Source organism: Echinococcus granulosus (genome assembly GCF_000524195.1).
Source record: "Echinococcus granulosus chromosome Unknown EG_S00214, whole genome shotgun sequence".
Taxonomy (NCBI): domain Eukaryota; kingdom Metazoa; phylum Platyhelminthes; class Cestoda; order Cyclophyllidea; family Taeniidae; genus Echinococcus; species Echinococcus granulosus.
In genome coordinates, this window is record NW_020170594.1 from 19,641 (window position 1) to 47,584 (window position 27,944).

At 43.4% G+C, this 27,944-nt stretch overlaps 1 protein-coding gene across 1 annotated transcript; it reads right to left on the minus strand. All coding sequences in view use genetic code 11, as the record gives it.

The window, feature by feature from the left end:
- On the minus strand, positions 1-27,524 carry EGR_10379 (Glutamate receptor, ionotropic kainate; the record flags this gene model as incomplete). Its single annotated transcript, XM_024499628.1, has 26 exons — positions 1-1,382; positions 1,548-1,893; positions 1,968-2,534; positions 3,163-3,528; positions 3,999-4,393; positions 5,062-5,455; positions 8,197-8,622; positions 8,694-8,959; positions 9,798-10,017; positions 10,416-10,633; positions 11,126-11,306; positions 13,995-14,156; positions 14,717-14,938; positions 16,266-16,379; positions 16,464-16,577; positions 16,694-16,760; positions 16,958-17,157; positions 17,628-17,723; positions 18,117-18,305; positions 19,085-19,138; positions 19,517-19,689; positions 22,261-22,515; positions 22,854-23,018; positions 24,004-24,139; positions 27,306-27,346; positions 27,392-27,524. The coding sequence occupies 26 exons, from the start codon at positions 27,522-27,524 to the stop codon at positions 1-3; spliced, it is 6,882 nt and encodes a 2,293-aa protein (XP_024345956.1).
- Between the last annotated feature and the right edge of the window lie 420 nt (positions 27,525-27,944).

Here is a 27,944-nt window from a genome sequence, read left to right on the forward strand (position 1 = left end):
CTATTCGATGCTGCCAGTCTCGTCATTCTCTTTTAAGTTCACATCAATAGATTCAGTAGTCATGCTTATTGGTAGTGTCCAATCCCCTTCTTCACATCTATTTACGGACAGACTGACATCCGGTCCAACCTTTAATCTGCATGGGTGCTCAAGTGTAAACGCGTTACCCATGTACAGTTGTCCGTTAAACACCACCGTTTCGTTATTTGCAAGTTGGGGATCGATGGCAGGAAATGCCGGCTGACCTGGAGGCTGAATACCCATTGGAGTCGTCTGGAATAGTGGCCATTGTGTAGCCACCCTACAGGGGCTTAGCCACTGGTTGCAGTCTGCCATCCAGGCTCCGTTTTGGGGTGTCGCTACTTGTCCATCAACTGTTCGACTGTTTACTGGCATTTGGGGATTTTGATAGATCAGACTTGGTGTCCATATTTGTTGAATCGCCTGTGGCAACCAGCCCGCTGCATTGGAGAGAGGGATCGTGTGATAGCCTGTATTGGTGCCGTTGAAAGCCGGCTGCATCTCGTCATTCCCCAAGGATAGTACTTCACTCAAACCTTGCTGCTCATTCACCGCGGTCTCCTTTAGGTATTCATCCTCTTGGGAGACACTGGTAGGCATGAGAGGGACGGTGATTTGGCTTTGCGATAGGAGGCCCGTTTCCGTCTCATGCTGTGTTATGGATGCTACAGGATTCGATTTATTTAGTGCGGTGTAGCCATAAGCCAGTGGTTGTCGTGGTAATGACGAGAGAGGTGATTTAATGGAGAATGCGTAAAGTGGCGCCGGTGTCAACTGCTGTTCCGTTGGTTGTCCCCACACTGGCCCTGCGGGCAGTGGCAGGGTTTGTGCTGATGTTTCTCTATTCGGAATGTAGAATGATACGTAAGTTGGTGTCGACTTGGACACGTCGGTAGTTGATTGTATTCCCGGATGGCCAATTAAGGGATTGTTTGGTACTGTAGGAAGCTCTTGATTTTGCCCCTGATAGTCGTAAACGACACATTCTGGTGTATTGGGTGCCTGAGCCAGGGTGCAGGTTTGTGTTACAGGACCTGGTACGAAGAAGCCCGATACGGCTAGGGGGTACTCCGTTGGCTGTTGTGTATCCCTTGGAAAAGCATTGATGGATACGAATCCCGTAGGTCCCACAGTGGTTTGCATGAATTGCCCATCCTGTGCCATGCAACTGGAATAGCGCCAGGGCACTGTGGTGACCTGCCGCTGGATAGGTCGATATACTTCACTTGCTGGTGGAAGATATTCTTTTCCTGGTACCGCCGATCGGGACAGGTCCTTTGGTTCCACTGTCTCAGTGTTGTAACGATTGGTTAAGTCATGTCGAAATGGTATTTTATACGCGATATTCCATGCAAGCTTGCCTGGAAAATGAGTAGATAATGATGAGCTGATTTAGATTTGTGTAATCATGATCACTTCCAGTAATATCAATAAATTTTAATACAATTATGGTGGTGACTGAGCCAAACGGCACAGAAATGATTGTTGGAAGTAGGTGGGTAAGGAGGGTGGGATCGGTTGCGCACCCAAGTAGTCCTGTGCAAGAATGAGGATGGCACGCGCGCCTCTGCCCCTCACCACGACAACGAAGCTAACGGCATGGACTAGAGTGAGGAGGGAGGGGTATCCGTAGGCTTCAGGATATAGCGTGACCCCGAAGTGGCGTCGATACATCTGCTCCATGAGGTTAAGCATCAGGCGACCTCGAGTGCGCATCAAGAGGAAACGCAGCTGTCGCGCAAACAGGATAAGTGGGCAGAGGTGCACCATTCGAGAGCCCATCACTGTCCCTTCAGTCTCACCCAAATCTGTAGCTGCAGGTTTCATCCCTGCACAGATTGGGTCTTGCATCTGGACGTTATAGTCTTTAACCTAGTGGGTGGATTCTAATTAGGGATCACAATACTTGCAGATAGCAGCAGCCTATTTCATCACAAAAGTCCTACCGAGATGAAGGGGCTCATTTCTTCGTGGACGAAGTCAAGATCCACCTCCTCTTGAAATGTAGCCTGGTAGTGCTCTTTAAATTCGTCCTCGGGAATAGATCCAAATGGTGAGTTGAAGAGGATCTGCAGACAGCGATAGGCGGTTTGCTTCGTTTTATATTTATCCACAAGACAGACGTAGATTGCCGTGCTGGGTGGGCTTTGCGTTTTCATATCTTCGGACTTGGCTGTCTCCATAATGGGACAGTCACCAGTCATGCTGAGCATTGGATTTTGCGATGTAGACGCAATGGAATGAGGTGTAGAGGACTCGGGCTGTCGCTGAGGCGGCTGTTGAGTAAGAAAGACCTCGGGGAACGATGAGAACATCTCATCTAATGTGCCAAAGCCATAGTCCTGTGGCAGAAGGATCAACTGATAGTGAGTCACGAATGCTGACAATAAATCACTCATTGGCAATCGGTGGAGAACCTGGGATTCAAGGATTTCTAGGAGCATTTGTCTGATAAGAGCCAGACGCAGAGGAGGGGTTAGACTGACGTACCTTTCCCCATTCTCCTCTTGGACCTTCAATTATGGAGAAAGTGGTACATTTTTACTGCCATGCTTCAGAGTATTTGTGCATAAAATGTACGACCTTTCTGTTTATAGGAACAGTTATTAAGAGTGGAGGAGGGAGTATTGAAGGCGTGCGTCCTGGATTATGGTAAGGCGCAACATAATACTGTGAGAAAAGGGAATATGGTACTTCTAAAATGACTGCTTTTTATTCATTTGCCATGACTCCTCTCTGCATTGCCCATGATTGAATGTACGCAGCAATCAAAAAATAAATATTTTTTTATAGCAGGACTTTACTACTCTTCTGACCTTTGAATGAATTAAAATGGTTTCAAAGGCGTGGATTGGAATGAAATATAAAACACTTTGTATGGAACTGGGCTTAAACTGCAAAAAAATACGGAAGTAATTCTGCCTTAACCAGTAAGAATCTTGTATTCTTGCATTTTTGTTGGCGCGTTCACTCAATGAAAGTTATTTCTAATGATTGCTTAAATTCAGGATGCATTTCAAACCTAATCAAGAAGGGCTTGTCATAAGAGAGGTGTAAAAAAGCACAAACTGGTATAATTTTCGTGATGAAGCAGACGAGCAGCGCAATTTAAACCACTGCAGCATTGTAAATCTAGAATACAGAGAAGTTGAAACCGTTAAAAGATGATGTGTACGTCACCTCCACAACATGCGGTAATGCCTCCAGCAGTTCGATGAATTTTGCGAAGCCATACTCTGCCACGCGGCATTGGTGGTTGAAAGCATGGTGGTAGGCAGGAATGAACTTGGTGAAGGCGATCTGAAAGCGCTGCATGGTGGAGAGCATGTCCACCACCTCGACAGCAAAGAGCTGGGTACGCAACTTCTGCTCAGCGGTTTGGATGCGTCGTGGAATAACCACGCTGGGACCCTCCTCCTCCAAGTTTTCCACCACCAGCTTGCTCTCTGCGACGTCATTCAGGAGATCGAGTATGCTACATACCCCATAGTTTGACGGCATGAAGGGCTAAGCAAATAATGCCAAAAACAGACTCTCCTGTTATTAGCAGGCACCAAGGGAAATGTAAATAACAAGCGGAGTGGCTCAGATAGCGTAAATGACTTTCCTTTATTACAATTATTCCAAAGACTTTCAAATCATGCGTATTTTCGCAGGGATGCCATAAGTTATCAGAACGCTCAATTTACAGTAAATCGGCATAACTTACTGATTATTTGATAGAAGTTTCTATGGATTCGTCAGTCCTAATCTGATTTCTACACCCATGATACTCATTTATACTTAATGTTTACGGGTTTCCATTCCTTCTGCACACGAATATTAAAGCTACTCTCAGATTCGTGTGTCTCAAAACATCTGCAGTGACTTGGGCACGACAGTCCGATATTTTGATGGACGATGCTTAATTAATCATAAACCCAAGATGCAGAATTTAACACGTTTTAAAGATAAAGGGGTAATCCAATTTAGAGCACCTTGTGGAAAACAGCCTCATAAATCTGAGGCAGCTTGGTAATCGGGATACACTTCTTCTGTTCTCCCTTGAGCAGCCGCAGAAGGTCATGTGTGAATCGGCGCACCTGGATCACGTGAGTCAGCATGATGGTACGGAGAGGTCCTTCGCCCACGATATGGACAATTCCGCTCAGCGCTTCAATAAGGTCCTGGAGACGAGCAAATCCATAGTCGGAAACGCGGCACTGCTTGCCAAAATGCGCGTGATAGGCGGGAGTGAATTTGTTTAGTGGCAGCGCGCACCCCACCTGCTGCTTCACTAGATCTACCACCTCGCGGCGGAACTGGCGCAGACCTTCGGTGGCAGTGAGGCCCTGAGAGGCCATATCCGTGGTGGTTGACACCGCCGTCACTTCTAAAATGCAGACCACCATTTCAGGAGAAGGGAGACTGATGAGACAGCTATCTGTAAGCTATCACGCTTTGCAGAAATTAATGCTGCATGAACGATACCATATTAATGAAACTCAATTGTTTTACTCCTCAACTGCAGCATATGAGACTGTGTTCCAATGCAAGAGTCACTACGAAAGAAAGCAGTGGAATTTTTTGACAACGCAATCGTTTTGTCAAATTAGTGTAATCTAATGCAACGGGTTGCAACTACGGCCATGGTGGATGAGGTTTTTGCCATTTAAGTTCAGCCGAACACACGCAGTTCCTTTAAGTCACTTTTGATAAAACATGAAACAGTTGTAAGCTGCCATATTTTGTCTATGAAAATGGGCAATTTGCCAATGCAAATCGTCAAGGATCCTTCGTTGTGTAAGTAGCCTGGAGTTCTATTCAATTAGAAATTATATTTATTTTAAAAGTGCATTATAAGGGAAACAACAGCTATTTTTAAACTACTTTACTGACCTAATAAATTATGTCTGTGAGCCACAATTAGACATTAAATAATGGTTCATTTGCATTTTAGCATAATCGTAGATACAATATTAGGGTTTTTGTAAAAGTTGGATGATTCTGCCTTAATTAATCTATATTTCGAATGCCTTTTAAAATTACCGGACTATTTACCTTGTGAACTATCCTGAGATAACGTAACAACCCTTATTCCATTTGCAGTAAGCTGGATGCTCACGTCAGGCACGCAGGTGATTAGGTGTTCCAGGGAAACATAGTTGCTCATTAATACGGAGTCCTTATTTGACTTCTTATCATTGTCGTGTGTTTGTTCGCTGACCGACTCAGCCTTGTTCAGTGGACCAAAGGTTTCCTCGTAGCAGCGTGTAAAACTCATGACGGAGAGGTGGTTATTATGCTCCTGCAGCAGTTGCACCACGTTGGGACGGAGCTCAGCCAAACCAATCATGACCGCTGGCATACGCTGCTGACTGGCCATCTGAATGCACTCGCGGGGATCCCTGGGCTGGTGTTTCGGACAAAGCGGATCTTCAAGCTTCGGCAAAGTCTAAAAACAACAGCAACTAAAATAAAAAGTGCTGTGTCATCTTAAATGACCTAAAAACATTTACCTCAAAATTGCCTTAGGATTACTCTAGGTATTTGTCCCGATTTCGGTGTATAAAATGCTTTAGTCTTTGTAGCGAATGGGACCAGTGTTGAATCTATTGTTTAAATAAGTTTTTATAAAGTTCCTAAGTTGTTCTAATTGAAACACTTTTGTATTTTATAGACATAATATGGGAAACTGATTAAGCATTTGGATGCTGTAGGGAAATCCAGCTAAGATGGATTTTACTTTGTAATTATTTTAAAACTAGGAATATTTGTCGCAGAATATTAGCAAAAATCACTCTTTAAATTAAATGAAGAGTTGTGCTTGGTTCAAGATCAAACAATTTCCTATTATAGGTTCCTCATTGAATTCAAAGGAAGAAATTGTTTTGATTTGATCCAAATTATTCACATCATCAAGTAATGCAATTAAAAGTTTTATTTGCTCTTTTTCAAGATAGACAAAGCTTGTGTATGCACAAGTCATTTACATAAAAATTAACAAATATCCAAACGCATACCCCGGTATGAACTTGTGAAGGCACCATGTAGCCAGTTTTATCGTCCTTTTTCTTACTGGATTGCGACGTATCTGATTGGGACCTCATCATATACATTTTCGTATTGTATTGATACCGTTGCTGTGTTGATTGGTTTGGTGCAAAATATCTTTGACTATGCCTTTCGTTTTGTCCTTTTGGATTCAAAAATCCAACGCGTATTCTACGATAGCCGATCTTACGGCGGTTTAACTGGGATATCGCCATTTGGGCGTCCTCCATTGTTGACACCTTTACAATAGCAAAACATCCAGATTCTGGCTGACGTATTACTTGGAGTTGAAATGTATTTTGAATGACAGACTGAACATGGACGATCAATATGCGTCGCAACTCTGACGGAGACACAGAAGGTTCAAGATTGGATATAATTAGCTGAATTAAATTCGAGTTCCTTCCATGGAACTGCTGGTTTGTAAACGCATGCACTGGCCCAACAAGTCCATTTGTCACATTCTCTTGGGTCGTGTGCATTATTAAGCGTGATTAATTAGGATCCCAAGTAAAAATTTTCTAGAAGTCTTTTTTGCTTGAGGATGGAGTAAAATATGTGTAGCAGCCTATGGGCTTAATGCCATACCATACAAACGTTGTAGGCAACAAATTTACCAAAACTTTGGTAAAATAGGTTGGATGTCTAAAAAAGGCAGAATGCAAAAAATATGTAGCATGGAGGAGGGTGCTTTGTGAATTTAAGCAAAGGCCGTCTTAGAATTAAAGGGTTCAGTGGTAAATTGTATTTAAGGTTAGGTTAGAACAAAACACATTTAGCCACTAGATCGAGTAGTTTTGTTCCCGATTACTAGTAGTTCTTAATAAGAGCACTGCTTAGACCCTGAATTATTCAAATAACTAATTTCTTTGTCATGACAAAGTTGTCATTTCTAGCAATGTCATCACTATTTTAGCAGGTAATGTCGGCATAAAAATTTGGCTGAAATAGTAAACAAATAGTGGGCAGTGGTCAAAATTTTGTGGCAAAAACGTACACTTTACTCTGCGCGAGTATTTGTAACTAAGGGGAATTCACCTTTGAAAGCTTGCTGCTTGTTGAAATGTGGCCTTTATCAAGGAAAACAAAAACCAATATTTATTAATGACGTCTTCAAAATTTGGAAAACAAACCCCGTAAAGATTATTGACGTAAAACAATTATTGGTTCTTTTGTCAAAGCATCGAAATGGCTCATAGCAGCAAGCAAAATGCATCATCATGCGAATTTTATATCTTCAAACAGTTTTAAAAGAATCCTAAAAGCTATCAGTTGCAATCAGTCATATGTTGCTGGATTTAGTAGTCAAAAGCATCTCCTTAATTCTTAGGCACACTTTTCCCCCCAATATTTTCACACCATCAGCATATTTTAATGTGGTTTTAGTGGATAAACTGCATCGTAATTAATCATATGAAAGCGCCTTACAAAAGCTGTAGCCCCCTTAGGCTTTTCCAAAGACGAACAAAGTCATAGCATTTAGGCAGAATTGGTATTGACGGCGTGAACCAGGGCTTAAGGCCACTGCAATGTCCCGAAGTCTAGCCCACCCGGTGAAGTTAGTGGCAGAGCACCTAGACGGCTTCTTTACCAAATCCGTGAGTTAGACAACCGATGTATCACAAAAGCATCCCCATATCTCTGCACACGCCCCACAATCGACATCCCAGCTCCCAGATAGGGTTGACCCCGATCCAGTTTAGGCCGGTCACTTCTAAACTCCGTTAAGCCTAAGCACCCTTCTTAATTAAGTTTGACCTTGGTGAGCGTGCGGTCATCCAGTCAGCTGTTGGATGTTTGGTGAATTCCGTCCAAACTTCTTGCAAAAATGCTCACTCACTCCGCGACTTGGAAGATGTCGAATCGCACCCGCTAGTGTTGCAGCACGAGTCTCCGCACGGGAGCCCTCAAACCCATGCAGAACGCTGCATAGCAGGCATTCCCGGCTCCTTCCGAAAGGATTCTGTTTATTTTTTACGTCCACTATACCAAATGCGCCGCTTTTAAAAATAAAATTCAAGTTATGGGTGTGACACATGACTGGCTGCTGGCGACATCAAAAGTTGTTGTGAAGATGTTAATGCATAACAAGGCCGGAGAAAACATCCGTCGCAAGCATTCGAAAGCATCACCGTTTCAAACCGCACTCTGACTGATTGTCCACCAATCCTCACCCATGGATGGTAATTTTTTCTGAGTGTTATTCAAATGAGACCATGGAGAGCCGGCGGTGTTTTGAGGAGGAAGTGGTGGTGGTGGTGGTGGTACTGGTAATGGATAGGTATCCTCCACACTGCTCCCGCCACTCGATGACGTATCATTAGCGCTAGGACAGAGCAGGGCCTCATTAGACTCAGCCATCGGTACAGTTAACATGCCCTGCGACTGCACCGACACCGGTTCTATGGTCTCCTGTTCCGCCGACCGCTCGGGTTTTTCGGGGGCCGCCGTTATCGACACTGGCGTTGGTTCGTGGATCACAGGGGTGGAAGACTTGGCTCGAGTTGATGGCGTCATACAACGCATTGCAAACTTCAGCTCTTTCCACATTTCGGAGAATAGTGCTCCCTAAAATGGGCGATTAAACTTCATCTACTTTCAATTACAATGTGCTCTAAGACATTTTAGTGTCTTCCCACCTGTGATTTCACGCATGCCTTGTTGTGCACGCAGAATTCGATGACAGAGACAATGAAGGCCCAGAAGAAACCAATGATGAGGAGAACGAAAACACCGCCGACCTGTTCGATGCCGAGGGGTTTGGCCTCTTTGCTGCCCTCCTTGGCATTAGCACAGGGCTCTGAGATGTTAAACTCGGTCCACCATTTTCGTTTCAACTGGTCCAATGTCTGAGCCTTCTGCAGCTTCAAAATCGACTCGGATATCGGATCACGATAAGGGGAGCCTTTACGTATGTAAAAGAATTCAAACATGAATGAGGTACATGCAAGCTAACAAAAATACGCGAAATGTGTGTCTAAAAACGTCATTTGGGGAAAGAGATCAATCCATGACAGGGTTTGAGCTTCAATGTCACTTAACGTGGGCCAATAAATGTTTTGAGTCGTGCGCTCAGGCTTCAGCTATGCCTATCAACAGACCCAAGCTCCATTTTTAATCTGATTGTTAAATTTCATTGAACATAGCTTTATCTTAACATTTTTTTTGTTAAGAACTCACACAAATATCACTTCCACTTGCTTACGATGAGTCCATACGACGAATCTGCAAATCCATCAATGGATATTATGACCTTTGTGAGGAATCTCTATAAGCAGCGGCGACATTGACATTTGACAGGAACAAGGAATCATTAAAAATAATAAGAGCTTATGCGGAATCGGTTCCATTATTCAAAAAAACTATTCAGGTTTGCTGAAATTTGTTTAGAGTTTTCAGAAACACTACATGCTTTATAGAATCGGATACAACTCAAAACTACTGTTAAGTTTCAAACAGCTTAACATTGAATTGGAGATTTAAGTTAAAAGTGAGTGTAAATGAGCTTAAGAAGCAGAAGTGCACACACTATTTATCCACAATTGGCCCATTGGTGCTCACCGTGTCGTGCGCTGACACTATCTAATGTACTATTTGCATCCACTTAACTGTTGCTATGTCAACAGTCAGACATAGGAGAGCAGGGGGACAGACGCGTCCCAAAAAGAAGTACTGACCAAATCACGTCTTAATAAACGATGAACAGTCTTAGAACAAATTATTCAAGCAAAGTGGAACCATACCCTGTTGCAGCCCAATGCCATAACCCTTGGAGTCTAGCTGACGGCCAATTTGCATGAGACGGCAGTCGCGTTTGTTGTAGAACTCGTTCCACGATGACTCGAGGACAAAGACGTAGTCGCCTTTGAGGACGCGTTCAATGCCCTCCTCGGTGTTCTGAACAAAAACATCGTTCTTCGACATAAACTCCCACATCCTTTGGAACACTGGGATTCTGGAGTACTGGAAATGAAACAGTCGCGCCCTTCAACACATGAAAGTCTGAATATCCTGCAATAGTTTAAATGTTCTTTTAGTAACTTTTCCGGAATTTAATTTGTCAATTTATATTAAGGGCAAATTTCATAAACGAGCTTTTGCTGCAAACAGAATATTCCTCTCATTCATTCTGTGCACGATCAAGTCCTAGTAAAGCCCTTCATTTATGTCCTATGGAATGGGCCAACATCTGCACTTTGAAACGTGACTATTCCTTTGGCATTCAAACAGATTTTAGTTTATTTTAACTTCACTGCAAAGCGAACGAGAATATATATTGTCTGCCCGCTTGGCCCTTTAATGTGTTTGAGTTCACGGCATCACTCGAGAATATGGAAAGACGGAGCTCCTCTTTCGCGTACCTTAAAGAAATCGTGACTGGAGCCGGACTGCAGCGTACCGTATTTAATCTTGGTCTGAGCCACGAGGTCTTCCACACTCTCGATGGGCAATTCAGTCGTGTCAACAGTCAGAAAAGCCGCCAAGTTGGCTGTGTAGGTGGAGATGAGGATCAGCGCAAAGAACCACCAGATGCCCGTCAGTAGTCGTGTGGATATGGTATGCGGAGCCATCTCCGTACCTAATGGCAATGCACAGAAGAGTTCCGCGTTCAAAATTTAAATCTCAAAAATGTGGTCAGTGCTGACTCGTAGGTGATGGAGACATAAGAATTGAAGGAAGGGAAAGAAATAAAAAAGTTAAAGAAGCTGGTTACATTATCAAGAGAGTAAAGGCGGGAAAATTGTTTTCTGACAAACTTCAAGATGGTTGGTAAATAAAGAAGTTCTTTGGGAGCAGAAGGTGAGCGAATTTATTTACTTTGTTTAACTTGATGCCCGGGACGAGATGAGCGAGTGAGCATCGCACATGGAAACTTAAGCTTACCCATTTACGATTTATTAATTGCCATAAAAGCAGGGTAGTACTCGTTTAAAAACCCAAAGCTTGGAACCTGGCCGAGCTGAAAGTGTCATCGGCTTCGTAGTGTTATTTAGGAGTAGATAAGTAAGCTTATTTTAAAGCAAACAACACGGAGCCTGGATGTGAGCAATCCCAAAAAACAGAGGAGCACCTTGATTGAGAAGAGGTGTGATAAAGAACCAGAAACTGCTGAGCACCGTGAATTGATTCTCTTTTTCCTCCGAGAAGGCCTCGCAAGGATGAGGATTTTGCCACTCGTAGGGACTGAGACGAGCAACCAGGAAGAGCCCAACGGAGACAACGATGTAGGTCGTTATCACGTAAGCCCACACCTGAAGAGAAGAATGATGACGATGGGGAGTTTACTGAAATTAAGCCTAAATTATTAAACTAAAACCTGTAGTCTCTTCTTATTCTAAAGGAAGATTTATTCCAATCTTGGTAAAGTGAGTTAATGTACAAATGATTAAAACAAGCTTTAAGGTGTTGTCGATGAATATAAATAGGGCACGAACATGTAAAATGAGATTATTTCATATGGCAAACAGTTTCGAGCACTGGATATCTACAATGAACACGAAACTAAAAGTCGTTTACCCAATTACCTTATTAATTTAGCTTTGGATTCCATAACAAAGCCTGCATCTTAAACATTACTAAATCTGAAATAACGCAGCGACCTCTACAAAGCACAACTTTCAGAAAGTCTGCTTCCCCGCGAAATGCGCACACCTTTTGTTGGAAGCGGAAAAACGAATCACCTGTGACGGATAAAGGGACCCACGTCGAGGTCCTTGTTTACTGATTCCTCTGGTTTGAAACTTAACAGGATCCAAGCACACTCGCATAAACACCGTTTTGTAACATGTGGGGACTCAATATTAGGCCCTTGGATCTATCTAAGCTTGAAGTGCTACTCGGGAAACGGCTGTAGCTGATGGAATTGTCAACACAGGAGAAGGTTTCGACTGCGCCAACTTAGCCACCCGCAGCAGCCACACCATCAACAGAGAACATTGTTAATAGCGTAGTGAAGCTTCACTATGATCCGGAGGGCAATAACATCCCGTTTGATTCATAGCTTACTCTCCGAGGTGTATCAACGCCCAACCACTCTGAGGCAGGGGATACTACTTTGATCCAACCCGAGGGCTGCCTGATGTTTGGCAATCCTGCTGTTCTACCCAAGTCACTACATCTAAGACCACGGTCCCAATTTTACACTTGGCATTCTGGCGTAAACTGCATGAAGTCCATGGCCAGAAGTTTTGGTTTATTGGCTACACAAAAACATATTTATTTGGATAAAAGCTGTCTACATTACCGAACAGTGGCGAAAGACCCTCAGAAATCCCACCGATGCCCTAGCCTCACCTGGAGAGGCCCTGGCCAAGACTACACCTCAAATTCGCCAGCCCATTTGGTGGGTTATCTTCACTTTATTTTGGTGAATATCTCTAATGCGGTCGGAGACGGTGTCTGTGGTCTCCCCTAAGGCCACCAAGTCGCTACAAGTGTTGCGCAGTATCTTCAGCCAGCGCAGCCTGTCAGAGGAGTTATTCACAAACTAGGAAACAGAGGTCGCTTTGTGGGAATTCTAGGAGTTTTGCGTTAACACGCCAATGCGCATATTTGATCTCCACCACTTCGCCTCCAATCCACCAAGCAAGAGAATCTTCACTGACACATTCAAGCGAGCAGTATTGAGGTCAGAAGGGAAAGAAGCAACTGCCGATACCGACATTTCCAAAAACACCGAATGACTGTACAGAACCGAGAAGCTCCAAAGGATTTGCATCGGAAGCTTCACCAAAACTCAAAACAGGCAACAGCGACCAGTTACATCTGAGACGTACAGAGGAACCAGCGGCTCAACATGGTACTCCACAGATGTACATAGTTGTGAACACCGCCTCCACCCTTGGACTATACGTCAAAGAGAAATGGGTGTAAGAGACCCAGATCGGCCGACTTTCGCGTGCGCACACACTTTACACTCTGCTTACTCATACACGTCGACAGACAGCCATACCGACCGGACCCAAGGTCACGCGCATCACCACCACATCACAACAACGGGACATTTCCAAAATGGATCAAGCAATGACTTTATTCCGATTATGAGGCTAAAAAATACATAATAAAGTTTGAACGAGCATAAAGTGTCCCTTGCCTACGCCCATTTAGCAGTGGTGTATCAATTTCCCCGAACGGGATAAGATTCCCAGAGGATTACTTAATAACTCATAAACACAACAGCCAAAAAGCGATCAAGGTCAAGTGAGTCAGTGCATTTTGGAGTAAATTTATCTATCTGGATGAATTTTGTCCGTTGCGATTGAGAGAAGAAAAGAAAAACATTCGAGCTCCCTAGCCACTTGATCTCCCGTAGGAATAATGCAATTTGCAAGCTCAACCTAACCTTGCTCAAAATAGAAGGCAGAAAGGCTCTTTCTTTCTTTCCAGGAATCTGTATTCTCTATGCTTGAAATTCATGCAGGCTGCAGTTTTCGATGCCTTGCTGAAATCTCGGCAACAATTAGAGCCAAGTCAGAAGTTAGTTGGTGTACTGATGGTGGACAAAGTGAGCGCCACTTCTAACAAAATTTGCGGATGAGAGAAGGCAGAGAGAAAGCGCAAAAGGCAAGAGGGCTTCAGGAGAGTTGTTCCAAACTAACTCAAGTTTTTTTCATCCGTGTGTCAAAAGAGACTGGAATAGTAAAATCTCAAGGTCCACATTAAATGGTCGGAAATCAGTCAATGCATTTAATTAGCCCTGAAGAAGTGTGTTTAATTGTATAGGATAAGCCGTTATAACGTTCTTGTAAATCCGACAAAACAATCCAAGCTGCTAAGTAGCTAGCCCTTCAACATCGGCAAAGTGACACATATGCTATACTTGAGCAATTAGCGCAATCTGTCATCTGTCTGTCAACGAGCGATTACAAGCTACGATAAATTCGGACATAAAAATGGAATATTGGGAACTTGTGAAAGTGAATGGGTAGTGAGTAACTCACGGTAGGTGAGAGCGGTTGAAGGAAGGAGAAGATTGAGGGCTTTTGAGTTTTCGGTCGCATGAAAAGGAGACTCCCACCGAGGGTCATAAAGGGCGTACTGAAATCCAGAACCTGCTCTCTCTCATACGTAATCGTCAGAGCTGCCACGGCCATATCAGCTTCCTGTCAGTAAAATTGGGACAATTTGTACGAATGCCTTTTGTAAGGAAAACGCCACCCATACAGTTGATTGATGTGTGTGTGGTACTCCTGAGGGGATAATGAACGTAAAACAACTGGATTTCAACTTCTTAGCAAAGTAGTGGCTCTTATGCCATCCGTTTCTCGATGTTTCCCTAACAGTGTATGGTAAATATCAGTCTGCACCTCGTACTTTTGTCGGTAATAGGCTCGTTAAATGAATCTACCGTGCAACAACTTTGGTCACTGTGTTTTAGAGCAGTTTCGTAAAATTTGGAATGGCAAATCAACTAACTTTTGATTGACTACTCTGGTGTTTTTAGTTTCTCACTAGTCAGCTAGCACATCAGTATCATGGAGGCCCGCTCATTTCATTTTTGCTACAAATGGCGCAACCCTTCACCTTATTTACAACAAGGCCTTTTTTTAAGGGCTAAAGGTCACCATAATTCCGGGATTAACTCGGACACCACGATGTAGCAAAGTTATGAGCAATTTTTCTGGGAAAAATGGAGGAAGAATGTAAAGCCACTGCATCTTACGCCTCTGTGTACTACGCCGACAATGCCGTTGTAGTAGACCTCGCCCGATTCGTTGACGTGACGTGAGCCATAGTGATCCATGGTGATATCAATGGTATAGTTAAAGCCAACATCCTGAGAGATGAGGTTGAGAAGATCAACGCAGTAGCCTTCCCAGGCATCTGGGGTCTTCAGAGGCTGGCCGTAGGCATCGAACTTCTTGGGAATTACAAATGGCGTGTCCTAGAGGAAAGTAGACAATAGAATTTCCAATCTCCAACTACTGAATTAACTCGAAAGAATTACTGCCAATTGGAGAGATTGGTATCACACTGAATCACCACGCTTACTCACTTTGCATATTTGATTTCGTTCTATGTAATTTGACGCCACTTTCATCTTGAAGGTGGTATGAACCCATTGGCGTTTGCGCGATAAGCTAAAGGGTCTACTCGAATCAAGCAAATAAAATGCCTTACCACGATTTAAAACGATGGTGCTTTAAGCCCAGAAATGTGTAGTACTGGGGACTTTAGGCATGGCAAAAGGATGAAGAGAGTCTTACGCCGCCGACATGACGTACATAAGCAATACAATTCAAGGAGTTACGTACATTTCGACCATATATTGAGCATGGATTCGTCGTAATTCAGAACACCTAAGTGGATGTTTTCTAATGGTTGGTTATTTACCGTAAAGGACTAGAAGAGGTGCTCGAATTAGAGGCTGCTGCTCCTTTTACCTTGTATGGTAGGTTTTCAACGAAATAATATCTTAAAATAGTTTTGAGCGGTACTTACTATGAAGATCACGTGATGGGCTGAGGCTACAGGCATGGAAGAATTGGCCTTAATCAGATTTTCCCAAAAAATCCATCACATGTTTCTAGCAGTGTCCGAACAACAAAGCTAGATGTTTGGAAGAGGGGAGTGGGATAGAGTAGGAAGCATAGTTCACTGAGGCTTACAAGAAACAACAAAGGCAGGGGACCTATTCCCCTCATCTGAGTCATCTCTGAAAGCCCTCATAAGCACTGACTCAGACGGTCCAACAAACATCCCTCCTACGGTCTTACAGCGAGGTGAAGAGAACGGCAATTGGATGCTTTAGTGCTAAGACCTACGCATACCGCCTGTGAGGCACTGAATTCGCTAATAATAATTGATGCAATCTCAACGAGAGAGGGAGGGATGAAAATAGACCTCCTCATCTGTCAGCAGCAGCGGGAGGGAGGATAGGCGTTGACACGATTCAGTCGCGCAGACTCGCGAGAACACCATTCCTAAGTTTGGGAATGTCCCCCATCATCGGTGAATCATTCGAATAACGGTAGCTCACGCTTCATTGTCGACAAAATTAGCCAAGCCCCGAACACAATCACGTCTCACTACCGAAACCTCCCTCACCATATCAGCAAATGGGCTGCCACTTCGATGGCGTCATTACAAGTCTGAAGAACAGTGGCACGTTCGTCTTCTTTTCCAAGTCCAGCATTTGTTGGCTGACCAGGTGGCGGAGAAATATCTCGTAGTCAAGGTTTATAAATTACTGCCATAGATATGAAGCATACCGGAACAGTTGTTACCCTGAGGGTGACCGTTGTAAGCGGCTTCTTTGGGATCTTCTTTTTCTTCTTTATCGGGTGAGTAATCTGCAGACGATCTCTGTGCGTCCAGTAACCAATCTGAAACGGGGGAAGAATTCTCTTACCTACTAATACCAATGTTATTCACTGAAGTTGACTATTCTCCTCTTTCATCACACTTACTTCTTGCAGTCCTGAGTTCTGCAAACTAAGGATACTCATATTAAAGTTTGACCGATAACTGTGACGATCAAAGAGTATCTGGCCGGTTATAGTGGGGATTTTCGATGAGTTAAACTAAAAGAAAAGAAAAACAATTAAAATATTGTATTCTGGGTCCACTTTCACACCATCCCTTTTGCTTATCAATTAGTCGAAGGTCCCGTGATCGCACTTGCATTAAAAGTATTCACCTTATGACCAACACAGGTTGCACTGACAAAGGCGTAATTCCCCAAAGGAGTGAAGCGATGCAGGAATCTGGAACTAAATTCTGTGATATACTTTTTGTAAAAGATAGCAAAATTTTTTGACACTCTACCAGCCCCTTCAACCTAGAATCTGCATTTGATAACAAGGTTTATTTCGGTAAAAAAAAATACCGAAGGCGATCAGCTTGCTTAGAGCTGAAATTGCGTTTAGGGCCAAGGAGACGGAGGGGGAGGTGAGATACTCACGGGAGGTGGAGATGAGAGGGCGGGCGTTGTGAGGGGATTTGGGTTAGCGAGAGGCCTATCGCTGCCCTCGCCCACAATGCGGGCAAACCGGGATTGCGGTGATAATTAAGTGCGTAGTTGGTGTTGGTGGTGTGCGCGTTGTCGTGGTGTTTTGTTCTGTGCCGAGTGAGCGCGCTAGAGGGTGTGAGCGTGAGAAGAGCCTAGCCTTGCCAAAAACGCCAAATTGCCAAAAAAATGGGATAAAAGTGCAGGAGAGCTAATAGCTCTCTCTCTCTCTCTCTCTGCCTTGAGATGATGGCAACAAGTGAATAGTCAAGATTTATGAAAAATGGTGCATCACATAGTAGGTAACTGAGTCGAAGGGAAAGTCAACCAGCACAAGTGTCACAAAGACTAACCCATGGACGATAAAAAGTCCCATGAACCAAGGAATAAATCTGCAAGAGTAATCCGTAGCAGTGTTGTTAAGTCTATGAAGACTCTCGCACGATGCTGGACATCCGCGATTTATTTGGGGCTTTCACTTGTTTGTATGCAGGTAGCACTGTTTTTATACCAACCGGTGGCATACAGTTTTTAAATGCAATTTTTGTGTGTTTTTACAAAAAGATAAACGCACAAATACGATTGAAGCGACGTTTAGAATACGGAGGAGCAAAATCGTGCTTACAGCTTTAACCTCTCGCACCAAGCGCTCCCCATGCGGCCAAAAAACAGCACCCTCGCTGTCACAAGTCAGCGCTCCCGGTCGTGCCGTGATGGGGTCCTTTAAGGTCAAGAGTGTCAGTCCGAACAAAAGCATTGAGTCGTAGATGAGTGACGCTGATGCCTTAATTTTACAAGGAATACACAATTAACAAAAGTGCGCCTTGTTGAAATTTTAAGGTCAAGATACAAGGGACCCAATAATATTTTAAAGTAGCACCTTAAATTGGTTTAGGTCAATTCCCTCCCCTGCGCCTCCGTAGCTCACTGTGAGATGAATAAAGCAGGTCAAAACAATTAAACCACTACGATTAACTACTGAGAGGGATTGTTCTCAACCTCTTACCAATTCAAATATTGTGTGCTTTTTCCTAGGGCATTAAGTCCGTTAAAAAGTGAGGCATATTTGACTGAAGGTTAAAAAAATACACAAGGGAAGGTGGAAACACTTTACCGTTAGGAATGGGAGAATATCCGAGTACCTCTGTGCGCGCTCGATTTTGTTGATTGTGGAACGGAGATTTTCGACAAACGGACCACGTCCATACGGCTCGTGAACACCGACGTTGGGTATAATGGAGAAGGTTGATATGCTCGCACCATCGTCTATCTTGAAGGCACTCAAGTCCAGAAGATGGGTATCCTTAATTAATGCGAGGACAACTGTAGCTGGTCAAGCATTTGAAAATCTGGTACAACAGATACCCGGCACTGGATCTCGGATTTGCACAAATTAAGCTCGTTTTCTCTTCCACACATTAACTCTCCTCCAAACCAATTCTCAGTCACCCTCCTCTACAATGGTTTTAAACAAACTCCAGCGTTCTTATTCCGCCCCTTATAAGTGTAGTTATATATGGGCAAATGCCCAGAGAACTCCCCATTCATCGCGCTGAGACGAGTACTTTAGTTTATTTTAACCCATGGTGCCATGGTTACACACGGTGGTGAATCTGCCCGTCTGGTGCGCCTTCTACCCGCAATGGTGTCCCTCTGTCATGATTAACGCTTCTTCCAACCACTTTAAACACGAAGTGACGACTCCAAAACAAAGTCGTAGGGGGAGCCAGTACGCCAACCTCATAATATCCTCAAACACGATCAGTTGATGCCTTTCAGCTTCAATGTTTGGGTCCAATATTTTAACGTCTCTCACCTAGGTTATGAAAGCGGGTTGATGAGCTCACCTTTTTTGACTTTTCGGAAACCCTTGCGTGACATGAGCTACGTGCTAACATCAGCAACACTTTTTATGAATTTCTCCATCTCTAGATGATTAAAAAAACATCTCCAAAACAACTGGAAATATCATACTCTGTGATTACACATTTGAACCTTATTAGCTAACCGCATTTTGTCTGATAAAATTTGTTCCAAATTGTCAGACGGTAACGACTCGCAACCTTTGAGACAGGAGCTTACCCAGTCGGTGAAGACGTAGTTGTACTGCTCTCCGGTCATGTTGTGGACGTAAGCCTACAATAAAATGTACAAATGGAAAATCCTGGCCTTATTAACAAGTAAAAACGAGGAACACATGATCTTCCATTCTGAGTTTTGAAGATTTTCGAGAAATTGCGAATTTTTCTGAGTGAGTGTTGGTTACGAACAATGGCCACTGAAGGTGCTCACAAATCGTGAGTTAGGGGACTTGCACACAAATGTCGGGCCGGTTTCAATGCTAACTAACTGGACTACGCCATGCAGTGGCACAAAGTTTTGAGATTGTTCAACGTGCTTTACAAAAAAAAACAACAAGTGGACGTTAGAGATCAGTAAAATTGACACAAACAAGCTGAATGTGCGAATAGAACGACAAACACGCTGAGTACCAAAAGAGAAATTGGCACTTACCAAAACCAGAAAGTCCTTGGCATACCAGTAGGGGATATCGAGCAGGAAGTTGCGTGCATCGGAGCTTGCCAATTCGGCGACAATGGCTTTCCATTTGAAACGGTCTGCTCCAAGCGTCCGGATGACCAAAGTACCCTCAAAGTTATTCAACCACGCCGTGTGCTTCACTATGTCTGTGAATTGGATAACAAAATGCTTCTATGTAGAGCAATCTGGAGGCCTTGGCACAAACCAGTAAGGTCGCTAGAACTCAGAGACAGGCTAGAAAACATCTGTCATAGTATGAGTTGTGCCCTACTCTGGGTGGGAATCACCCAGCTCTGTTCGTGCTTAATTTTACCGTTGAAGAATATACGAACACACGTACTCCTCCCACTGCTGACTATTTCCAAAATGGAAAACCATAATAAACGATTATTTCCTTCTCCTACTACTTTTGCTAGTTTCAGGTACTGCTTCCGCTACAGTGCAAAAACCACGGCTTCTTTCCAACCTCAAGTTTCACCGAATGGAGCGAGCTGATGCCGGCAACTTACTTTAATTGCTACATAGCATAAGTTTAATAGGCTTAAGTGAAGGTTCACAAACTATCTGTCTCTAAAACATCAGTCTCGATAGGGAATAGGATACTGCAAGGACATATGCTAGAAAAAGAAAAGTTGCCGGTGTTTTTGGCTGAACAAATCATTCGAATTTCACCAAGAGATGGCGCTTAGCGACTTCTAATCATCCCACCAACTCTCACCCATAAATTATCCTCAGATGAATCTCCCCAACTCTCTGGATACGGCAGTGTGACATAAGCAAATTATGAGAGAGTTCCTTTTCTCGACATAATTTAGGCGCATGCTGACCTGAAAAACCCAGGTTTTTAATGGTAATAGATAATTAATGGTTTCAAACCAGTGATTTACTCGTGAACTTAACCCCTTGAGCCAGGTTTTGCCTGCTTAAATTCTCTTTGACACGGTCTTAAGCTTGTCCAGCATGTCGGATCGCAATTGGTATGTGGGCACAAATGATTTTCGAGTTCGCAGTTATGCCAAAGCAATTGAAATACGTGGCGCTGGCGACAGATGCGGATTGCGTTGATTATGCATGTGATGTTGAATTCGTGGACTAGTAAAACCATCATAACCGCTGCTGCCACAGGACCACCACTCCCACAGCAGTTGCTGCTACTGCTGCGTTATCAGATGAAGCCGTGCGCAGTTCACTGCCTCGGAGATGCGCTGCCACTTGCTAACGCCTGCCCACGCGCGGGTGCGCGCAAGCTCGTACGTCTGATTGTCGCCCTTTAGTTTTCAGATTTCAGAAACCCATGAAAATAGACGTCAAAAAGTAGACTTTGCGTGTTTGCGTGTGCGTGAGAGATAGAGAGGAGCGCTCACACTATATTCGGCACCAAAGGTTCTGCATAAGTGAGACAGAAAAGGGAAACACAAATTAAAATATGTAAACAGTTTAGACGCGAAATGGGACCGCTCGGCGGCTAGGCTTGGAGCGTTGGACATGAAAAACGATATCCCGCTTCTCCTAAACCACCAAAAACACCAAAGAGTTTGCTTTATAACTTTCAATTTATCAAGCTGAAAGAACATCAGTGTGGGGCAAAACTCATAGAATCCAACAAATCGCTAGGTGAATATACTACTAAAATCCCTTTTTTTTTCCTGAGACGGTGAGTTTCTTCTAAAGCAGCTATTCTCAAACAGCGTTTTTTTCTCGCACTAAAAATAAAATTAGGTGATGAAATAACTAATTTCGTCGACTAAATAAATGCCGAACAACTATGTACTGATCAGCATTGCATGGTATCAGGATATCCAACTTTGCTGATTAAAGGATATAGGCCTAAAGGAAAAATAGTTTTATTGAAACCCACATACCAGTCCCGCTACATTTATTGTAGCTTTAAGTCCCGCTGAAATGTGCTTGAGAAAACGTTACCGTTCACCGTTTCAGAAGTTTTGGCCTGTGTGGCTAACGAAACCGCCCTCTCAGTTGCCCCGTGAACGCCCTCTCAATTACTCCCTCCTGATTGGCTGAGATCGCGTTAGGTGCACGTTAAATGCACCAGCAATCTCCCCAAGCTCAAGGTCAATCAGTCACTATAGCTATGGGTGACTAAGCTGACTTTGTGACTCGGGATCGATTGCGAGCTTGTGCTGACTCCACGGCCTCCGCAGCCCGGTTGCTAGTGCCGAGCGCTCGCCTCGTACTCCCGCACTAAATCATACACATCGATCTTTCTCTGTTGATTCTCCTTGTTTCCATCGTGTTCGGTAACCATCATCCATCACATCACAATTCCAAATTGTTTTACCAGCCATCTCTACAATTGTGCTTATTTATGCGTGGCTCCCAAATCAGTAGTTAGTGCACGCTCTCGTAAAAAGGTGGTCAAGATTATACAGGCATGCACAGACTAAACTAGCAGATTTTGTATTCAATTTTGTATCAGGTAATCAGCCCAATGAGAAAGGAAATTAGATCTAAAACAGCGCGGAAGTTAAAGTCCAGTTGGAAACTGATAGATAATGTTCTAAAACACCTTGAGGTTATGATTCGCGGCATGGAAGAAACAGTGACTTCCAAACACCATTACTAAAATTAGAACAAAATTACGATTTCGTTTGGCTAAAACGAGGTTTCTGACCTAAAAATACGGTTCTGAGTCATGGCAAGCCTAAGTGTCGGAATTTGAATATTGGGGTTTTCTACGGAAGAGACAGAAGACCTACTCCCATAGTCGGCCAGAACGAGTACCACATGATTCCACTTGGAGTAGCTGGAAAGGTACTCGAAGACTGCGTCCCCGAAGGCGTCGTGCGAGGGATGGATGTTGATGGCAAATCGGCTATTGGAGCGGTCCGTGTCCCAGTGTGTCTCGATTATGGGGATGTGGAATTGCTTGGAGACCATCCGCACTGACTGACGGATTAACGGGTCGGGCGGCGACACGAAGGCCACCACTCCCACCCTGAGCAATTCGCAGGCTGTCAGAAAAATCATAAAATTTATGCAAGGTGAAGGTTCCCGTGATCACGACCACAAGTCATGAAACCGTAACAATGACCCCATTCCATTAAATTGTTTAACGCCTGTAGGGTCGCTTATTTATGAGATTGGCTTACCGTGTCAGCAGTCACTTTACAATACTCTCCAAGCAAGGCAAATTGGAGAGTATTATACTTGAAATAAAATTGCACAAGTATTTACATCAGAGAACGAAATAGAAAATCCAAATCACTTAGAAGGTCTGGCTGTGTACATAATAAATGGAAAAAAGACACTCAGAAATCTCATATGCTTAGAAATTTGGAGTATTTGTTACCGTCATTAGTTGCTGTGAGGAACTTTTCTTTGGGAATCCAGATGACTGCCGGCTTAATGAGTGGTTGACCACGGCTATCGTCCTTGGAGTAGATCATCTTCACAGTCTGAAGGCCACTAAGCATGGCCTGTTCCGTCCCGTGGTCCAGCGAGTCAAGGACGGCTCCTATAAAAAGTTGCAGAGGGATAAAAGACGTGACTAAAACGTCTTAGCCGCATCTCAGCCTATCTGCAAACCATGCTGTAGGAATGGAGCTTCGACTGTCACCAACCATTATGGCGTGAAAGCAACGTTCCCATGTCGACACAATTAGTGTATGCGACTTAGCTGGGAGTAATTTAAGAGCTCCCGGCTGACTAATTACCTATGTAAATTTTGAATAAAGAATACGTGGTATTTATACCTTAATTGCAATACACAGAATAAAAAGCAGATTTTACGCAGAATCACAAAGTGGCAAAAATTAACACCAGAATCGACTATGCTTGAATGGACGTTGATGAAACTGTTCGTCGAGTTACTTGCGTTACTTATTCTTATGCCTCCAATATACGCTTTCAGTCATTGAAAATTTTTTCCTTTCAATAACCGACTCCTTTTATTTACTTTGAGGGAATGAAATGGAGTCAATGGGGAAGTATGTCGCACCCGGAAGAGTAAGCATAACTTCACCTCAGTCATGCATAACCGGGTTTGGTGAATATTAAGCTTATACACACCTTAAATAATACGCAAGCAGAAGACAATGAACATGTGTTTTCACTTCATTTCATTCTGCAATGCTACGTGTAATGGCATTGATCTGAGAGGATATTCAGAGAGAGCAATATCTCCCAGGATTTGCAAAGAGCTTGAAGTCAAATTATGACATCATTACTTCTCGCACCACTTATACCTTCAACCTTGACTAAGGTGTATTCAAGCAACCGCACCAAATACTTTGTTTTCAAACAACACTGCGTCTTACGAGCTCACATTTACCCACCTATTATGAAGTCACGTACACCAACATCCACTATGCTCCAAATCAATCCCTTTACCTGAGCGCCTATAAGGTCGAGAAACACGCCATCACACAAAGTTTATAGCGGGATCAAAGTTGACCCTCTCATTTAAGAGGGGAGTCGTTATTAGAAGTACCGACACTCACCTATAGTAAACATGGCAGAGGTCTGTCTCCGTGTTCTATTCAGACTGTCGTCCGGGTTCGCTGATACGGAGAGCATGACCATCAGAACAATGAGACCATGTAGCTTAACCATTTGGTTGAACATCTCCGACGATAGCTAGATAAATATGTCAAACACGAGAGCACTTGTTAGTCGGGTCTGTTTCCAATGTGTATCCTGATTAGTGAGCCCCGTTTCGATGATAAACAATTTAGAAATTTATACAAATATGATCAGGGCGTCTTCGTGGAGCTCAAGAACTTCTATGATTGGAAAGTGGCTGGTGCGAAGGTTGAAATGTGGGAAATTTAGGGTCAGCTGAAGCCAACGCAAAGTTCACGAAAGAACCAGAAGAGCTGTGTTACGATTTCATCAAATTAGTTCGAATGGAAAGTGAGCTAGGGAAAAGCAGCATTCAGCAACTCATTTCTGTTTGATTATCCATCGCCACTTGCCGTTACTATTGTCTTTTGGCCAATCAAGTAACGGTGCAAAGTGTAAATGGACACCAGTTTGTGAAAATTGTGCAAGTCAACTAATAACTCCAAATGCTTAAAAATGGGACCATCCACGGAAGGTTAAATGCATTATTTGCGAGGATGGAGGATTAGTAAGGCTTTGGCGAGTAGCAGTGCTACGTGCATTTACGCCTTCAAGAGCTCCGGCTGGCTCGAAATCGGATCAGACTCTCTTTACCATCGTAATCAAGAGTGTCAGCCTAAGTAAATTTTAATCATTATTAAGGGATTAATTTGTGCGGTGGATTAACGCGTTTTTGATAAAAATACCTTCATTTCACAACTTTGGAGCTATGTTTCGTTTTATTTCCCTGAAAATGGGATCAACAAGGGTCAAGGGGGCTTCACATTTGATTTTGCATAAATACTCTGAAAAGTCGATGCTTTACCTCAGTATTCACTTCAGAGAAGTGCTTTAGAAGTGACTTGAACAGATTTTTTTTCGATATGCATCTACAATATGTGCATGCGATCTGATGTCAGTTGTAATTACCCTCTAACCAAAACACCTCCACTCTCCGGCAATCTGGAGCCCTGATGAGACAAGCGCACCGCCAAATGAAACGTCTCACCAAGCTGACTAGTCCTTTCTGTCTGGAACAAATTCAGCCGGCAGTGCTTCATAATAATCTACATAATCGCACTTTTCCCCGCTCTTAAGGCCTTAATAATCGGCCAGGCTCCCTTCATTCTTATAAGCTGTCCAACTTATAAGTAGACACCAAACTAATGGACTTACTAGCCAACCCTATGGAGCAAGCTGATCACTGGGAATTCTCTGGTTGCTCTATGGCAGCGAAAATAGCATCTATACTGGATCGAGTTTTCAAGGGACAGTAAGCAGAGCATGAATTATTCGGTGCTTAATAGGAATGCTACATTTCAAAGGAGAGCTTCATAAAAGGGGTGCAGTTCATTCGACCAAGGCAACATAACAAACACGAGCAGCTAATCGCCCTTCATCTAAATGTCGATGGAATCCACCCACATATCAAGTTTCCCTTTCTGCAGCAAGCAGTGTTCATTCACCGCCTATTAAAAAATGCCCACAGGAAATGACACCAACAAGTAATCCTACTTTATAACCCCGAAAATATTCGTGCATCCTCCCGTTTGTTACTTGATTTATTTTAACACTTGCCACAAAAGCCACACAGGCCTGCACGAGATCGCGGATCAGCAGACGCATTGTCTTCGGGTGCACTAATAAAATTTCCCTCCTATTTCCCAATTTGTAACAATTTAGTGAAGAAAATTTGTTCTACATTTCCCGTGTAGATTTTTATGCATGAGGATACCAGATATTCTATTGAAAAGGGATACATCAATTGTTAATAACGAGTTTTTTTTAATTTCACTGCTTTTAATGTCACGCAAAAAAAACGTGAGCTTGCCAAAAAGAGGATGGATTTACAAGGTTAGCATTAAACTAGCACTGACCATTTAATAATAAGGTTATGGATAGCAGAGAAATCGCACTATTCATGTACATCTAAACGGATCTTGAAGGAGCGGATGTTAGTAATTTAGGGCGTCGGCCATACTTAAAGACCCATACGCCTGAACGCCACGAATACGGTATTTTCAAACATATTGTAAGCACTTGAGAGAAGGTATTCCAAACACGCAGAACAAAGTGAGCATAAATAAGCATGAGTATGTAAGTATAAATTGAGTGTGCAAAGTATAGACACCTAGACCTACTTCCATACGAGTTTCCCCAATGCAATGGAGGCCGTCCACCGCAAGCAGCAAGTGTTCGTGCCTCTACTCTGCAGCACAACAATTTTAAGCGACCCCTCTCACATTTATTTTATGACATATGGAGGATTCTCAATTCTTAACCTTTGAATGGTCCAACCGCCAAAGGTATCTAATTTATCAACTACCCCAAGAAGGCAGAGCACAAAGGATGAATGAGTGAACGCACAAAAAACAAGTTGGATGAAAAAAAATACTAGGTCTTCGGGAGCTGCCTTGCGTGACTGTGCACAATTAAGATTCCTCCGAGTGTCTTCCCTGATTTATATGCGCCAACGAATGGGGAAGGTACGGCCGCATTGGCTTGATTGACGTGAAATTCACAACACACGTACTGCCAAATGGTTCGGGGTAGGAGATCGGTCCCATGTGGATAATTGAGTCGCTACTACTCGCCTTTCATGACGGATTTGAGCGAAAAAACCCTCAAATAACCATTTAGGATATCCTTGTGTGATGAGCTAATAAAAAAGGAAGTCTGAAAACTTTCGGTCTAACCGTGAATTTACTGGCACGAGTGTAGCAAATGGAAGAAGGAGAGTGACTGCTTATCTATTGTCCGAATTTAATTTGCGCTGCGATAGACAGAAAAACAGTTGTTTATAAAAAAACTAGAGTTGAAGTATTTCGAAACACCCTAATCGACTAGATTCAAAACAGGCTGACACCAGTCTGATTTTGCACCTTGTACTGGGATCGCTTTCAAACTTTTGGCATGCCAGGGGAAAACATCAGTAAAAAAGAGAACTGCTATGCAATGTCCAAGAATCGCATACACCGGAATCTTAAAAAATGAGCCATCGGTTGACTATGCAAATGATCGGCTACTTCAGCGGTACTAGTCAATATCCAATCGAAATTGAGCACCCACGGTGGAGTAGATAAAAAAACACACTGACCATAATTCACTGCGTAAGGGGTATTTACTCATTAAAAAATTTTCGGACGTTCATTTGGTTCATGCATGAGATGAATGTGCAAGAATATTTCCACAAAAGGCATACCGTCTTCAGTCGAAGGCCACAATCACGCAGATGTTTTGAGACTAGGGCAAAAGGACTACAACCAGCAGACCAAGGAGAAACCTAACCTCTGAACGCCCGTCGAATAGCAGTGACGATCTGGCGTCGAATCACCACAAGGCGAATACTGTGTGCGCGTGCGTGCATCCGCGCGTGCGATGCGGACGTGCAATCAACATTGTCAGCTGGTCGTGCAGTCATTGGCCAACAGCGGTATGCACGCACGGTTTGGGCCTATTGGTTAACGATTACCGTACGAAACGCGTATGTGTGTGCACAGAGGATCGAGGGTTTTCTCCTATCCTATTCTGCGTGCGCAGGGCCTGATACCAGCGCCTTTGTCAAGTGATGGACGGTAGATCTCACGTGTCGACAAAATTAGCCCCGTTAGCGGTCATGTCAAGTGGACTACGCTTGGAAAAGCAAATTATGGCTTCCACTGCTGCTCCGTAGTTCAGAGGAAAAGTGTTCAGTTAGCGCACAATTGTCCTACTTCTGATAAACGTATTTTGGTTTTTCGAAGTGGATTGACGCGCCCGAAGGGGCTATCTAGTGGAATGACGGTATCAGTGCTGATATAGCCATTAGTCAAAGTGAAATCCCACTGATCCATGCGATTTT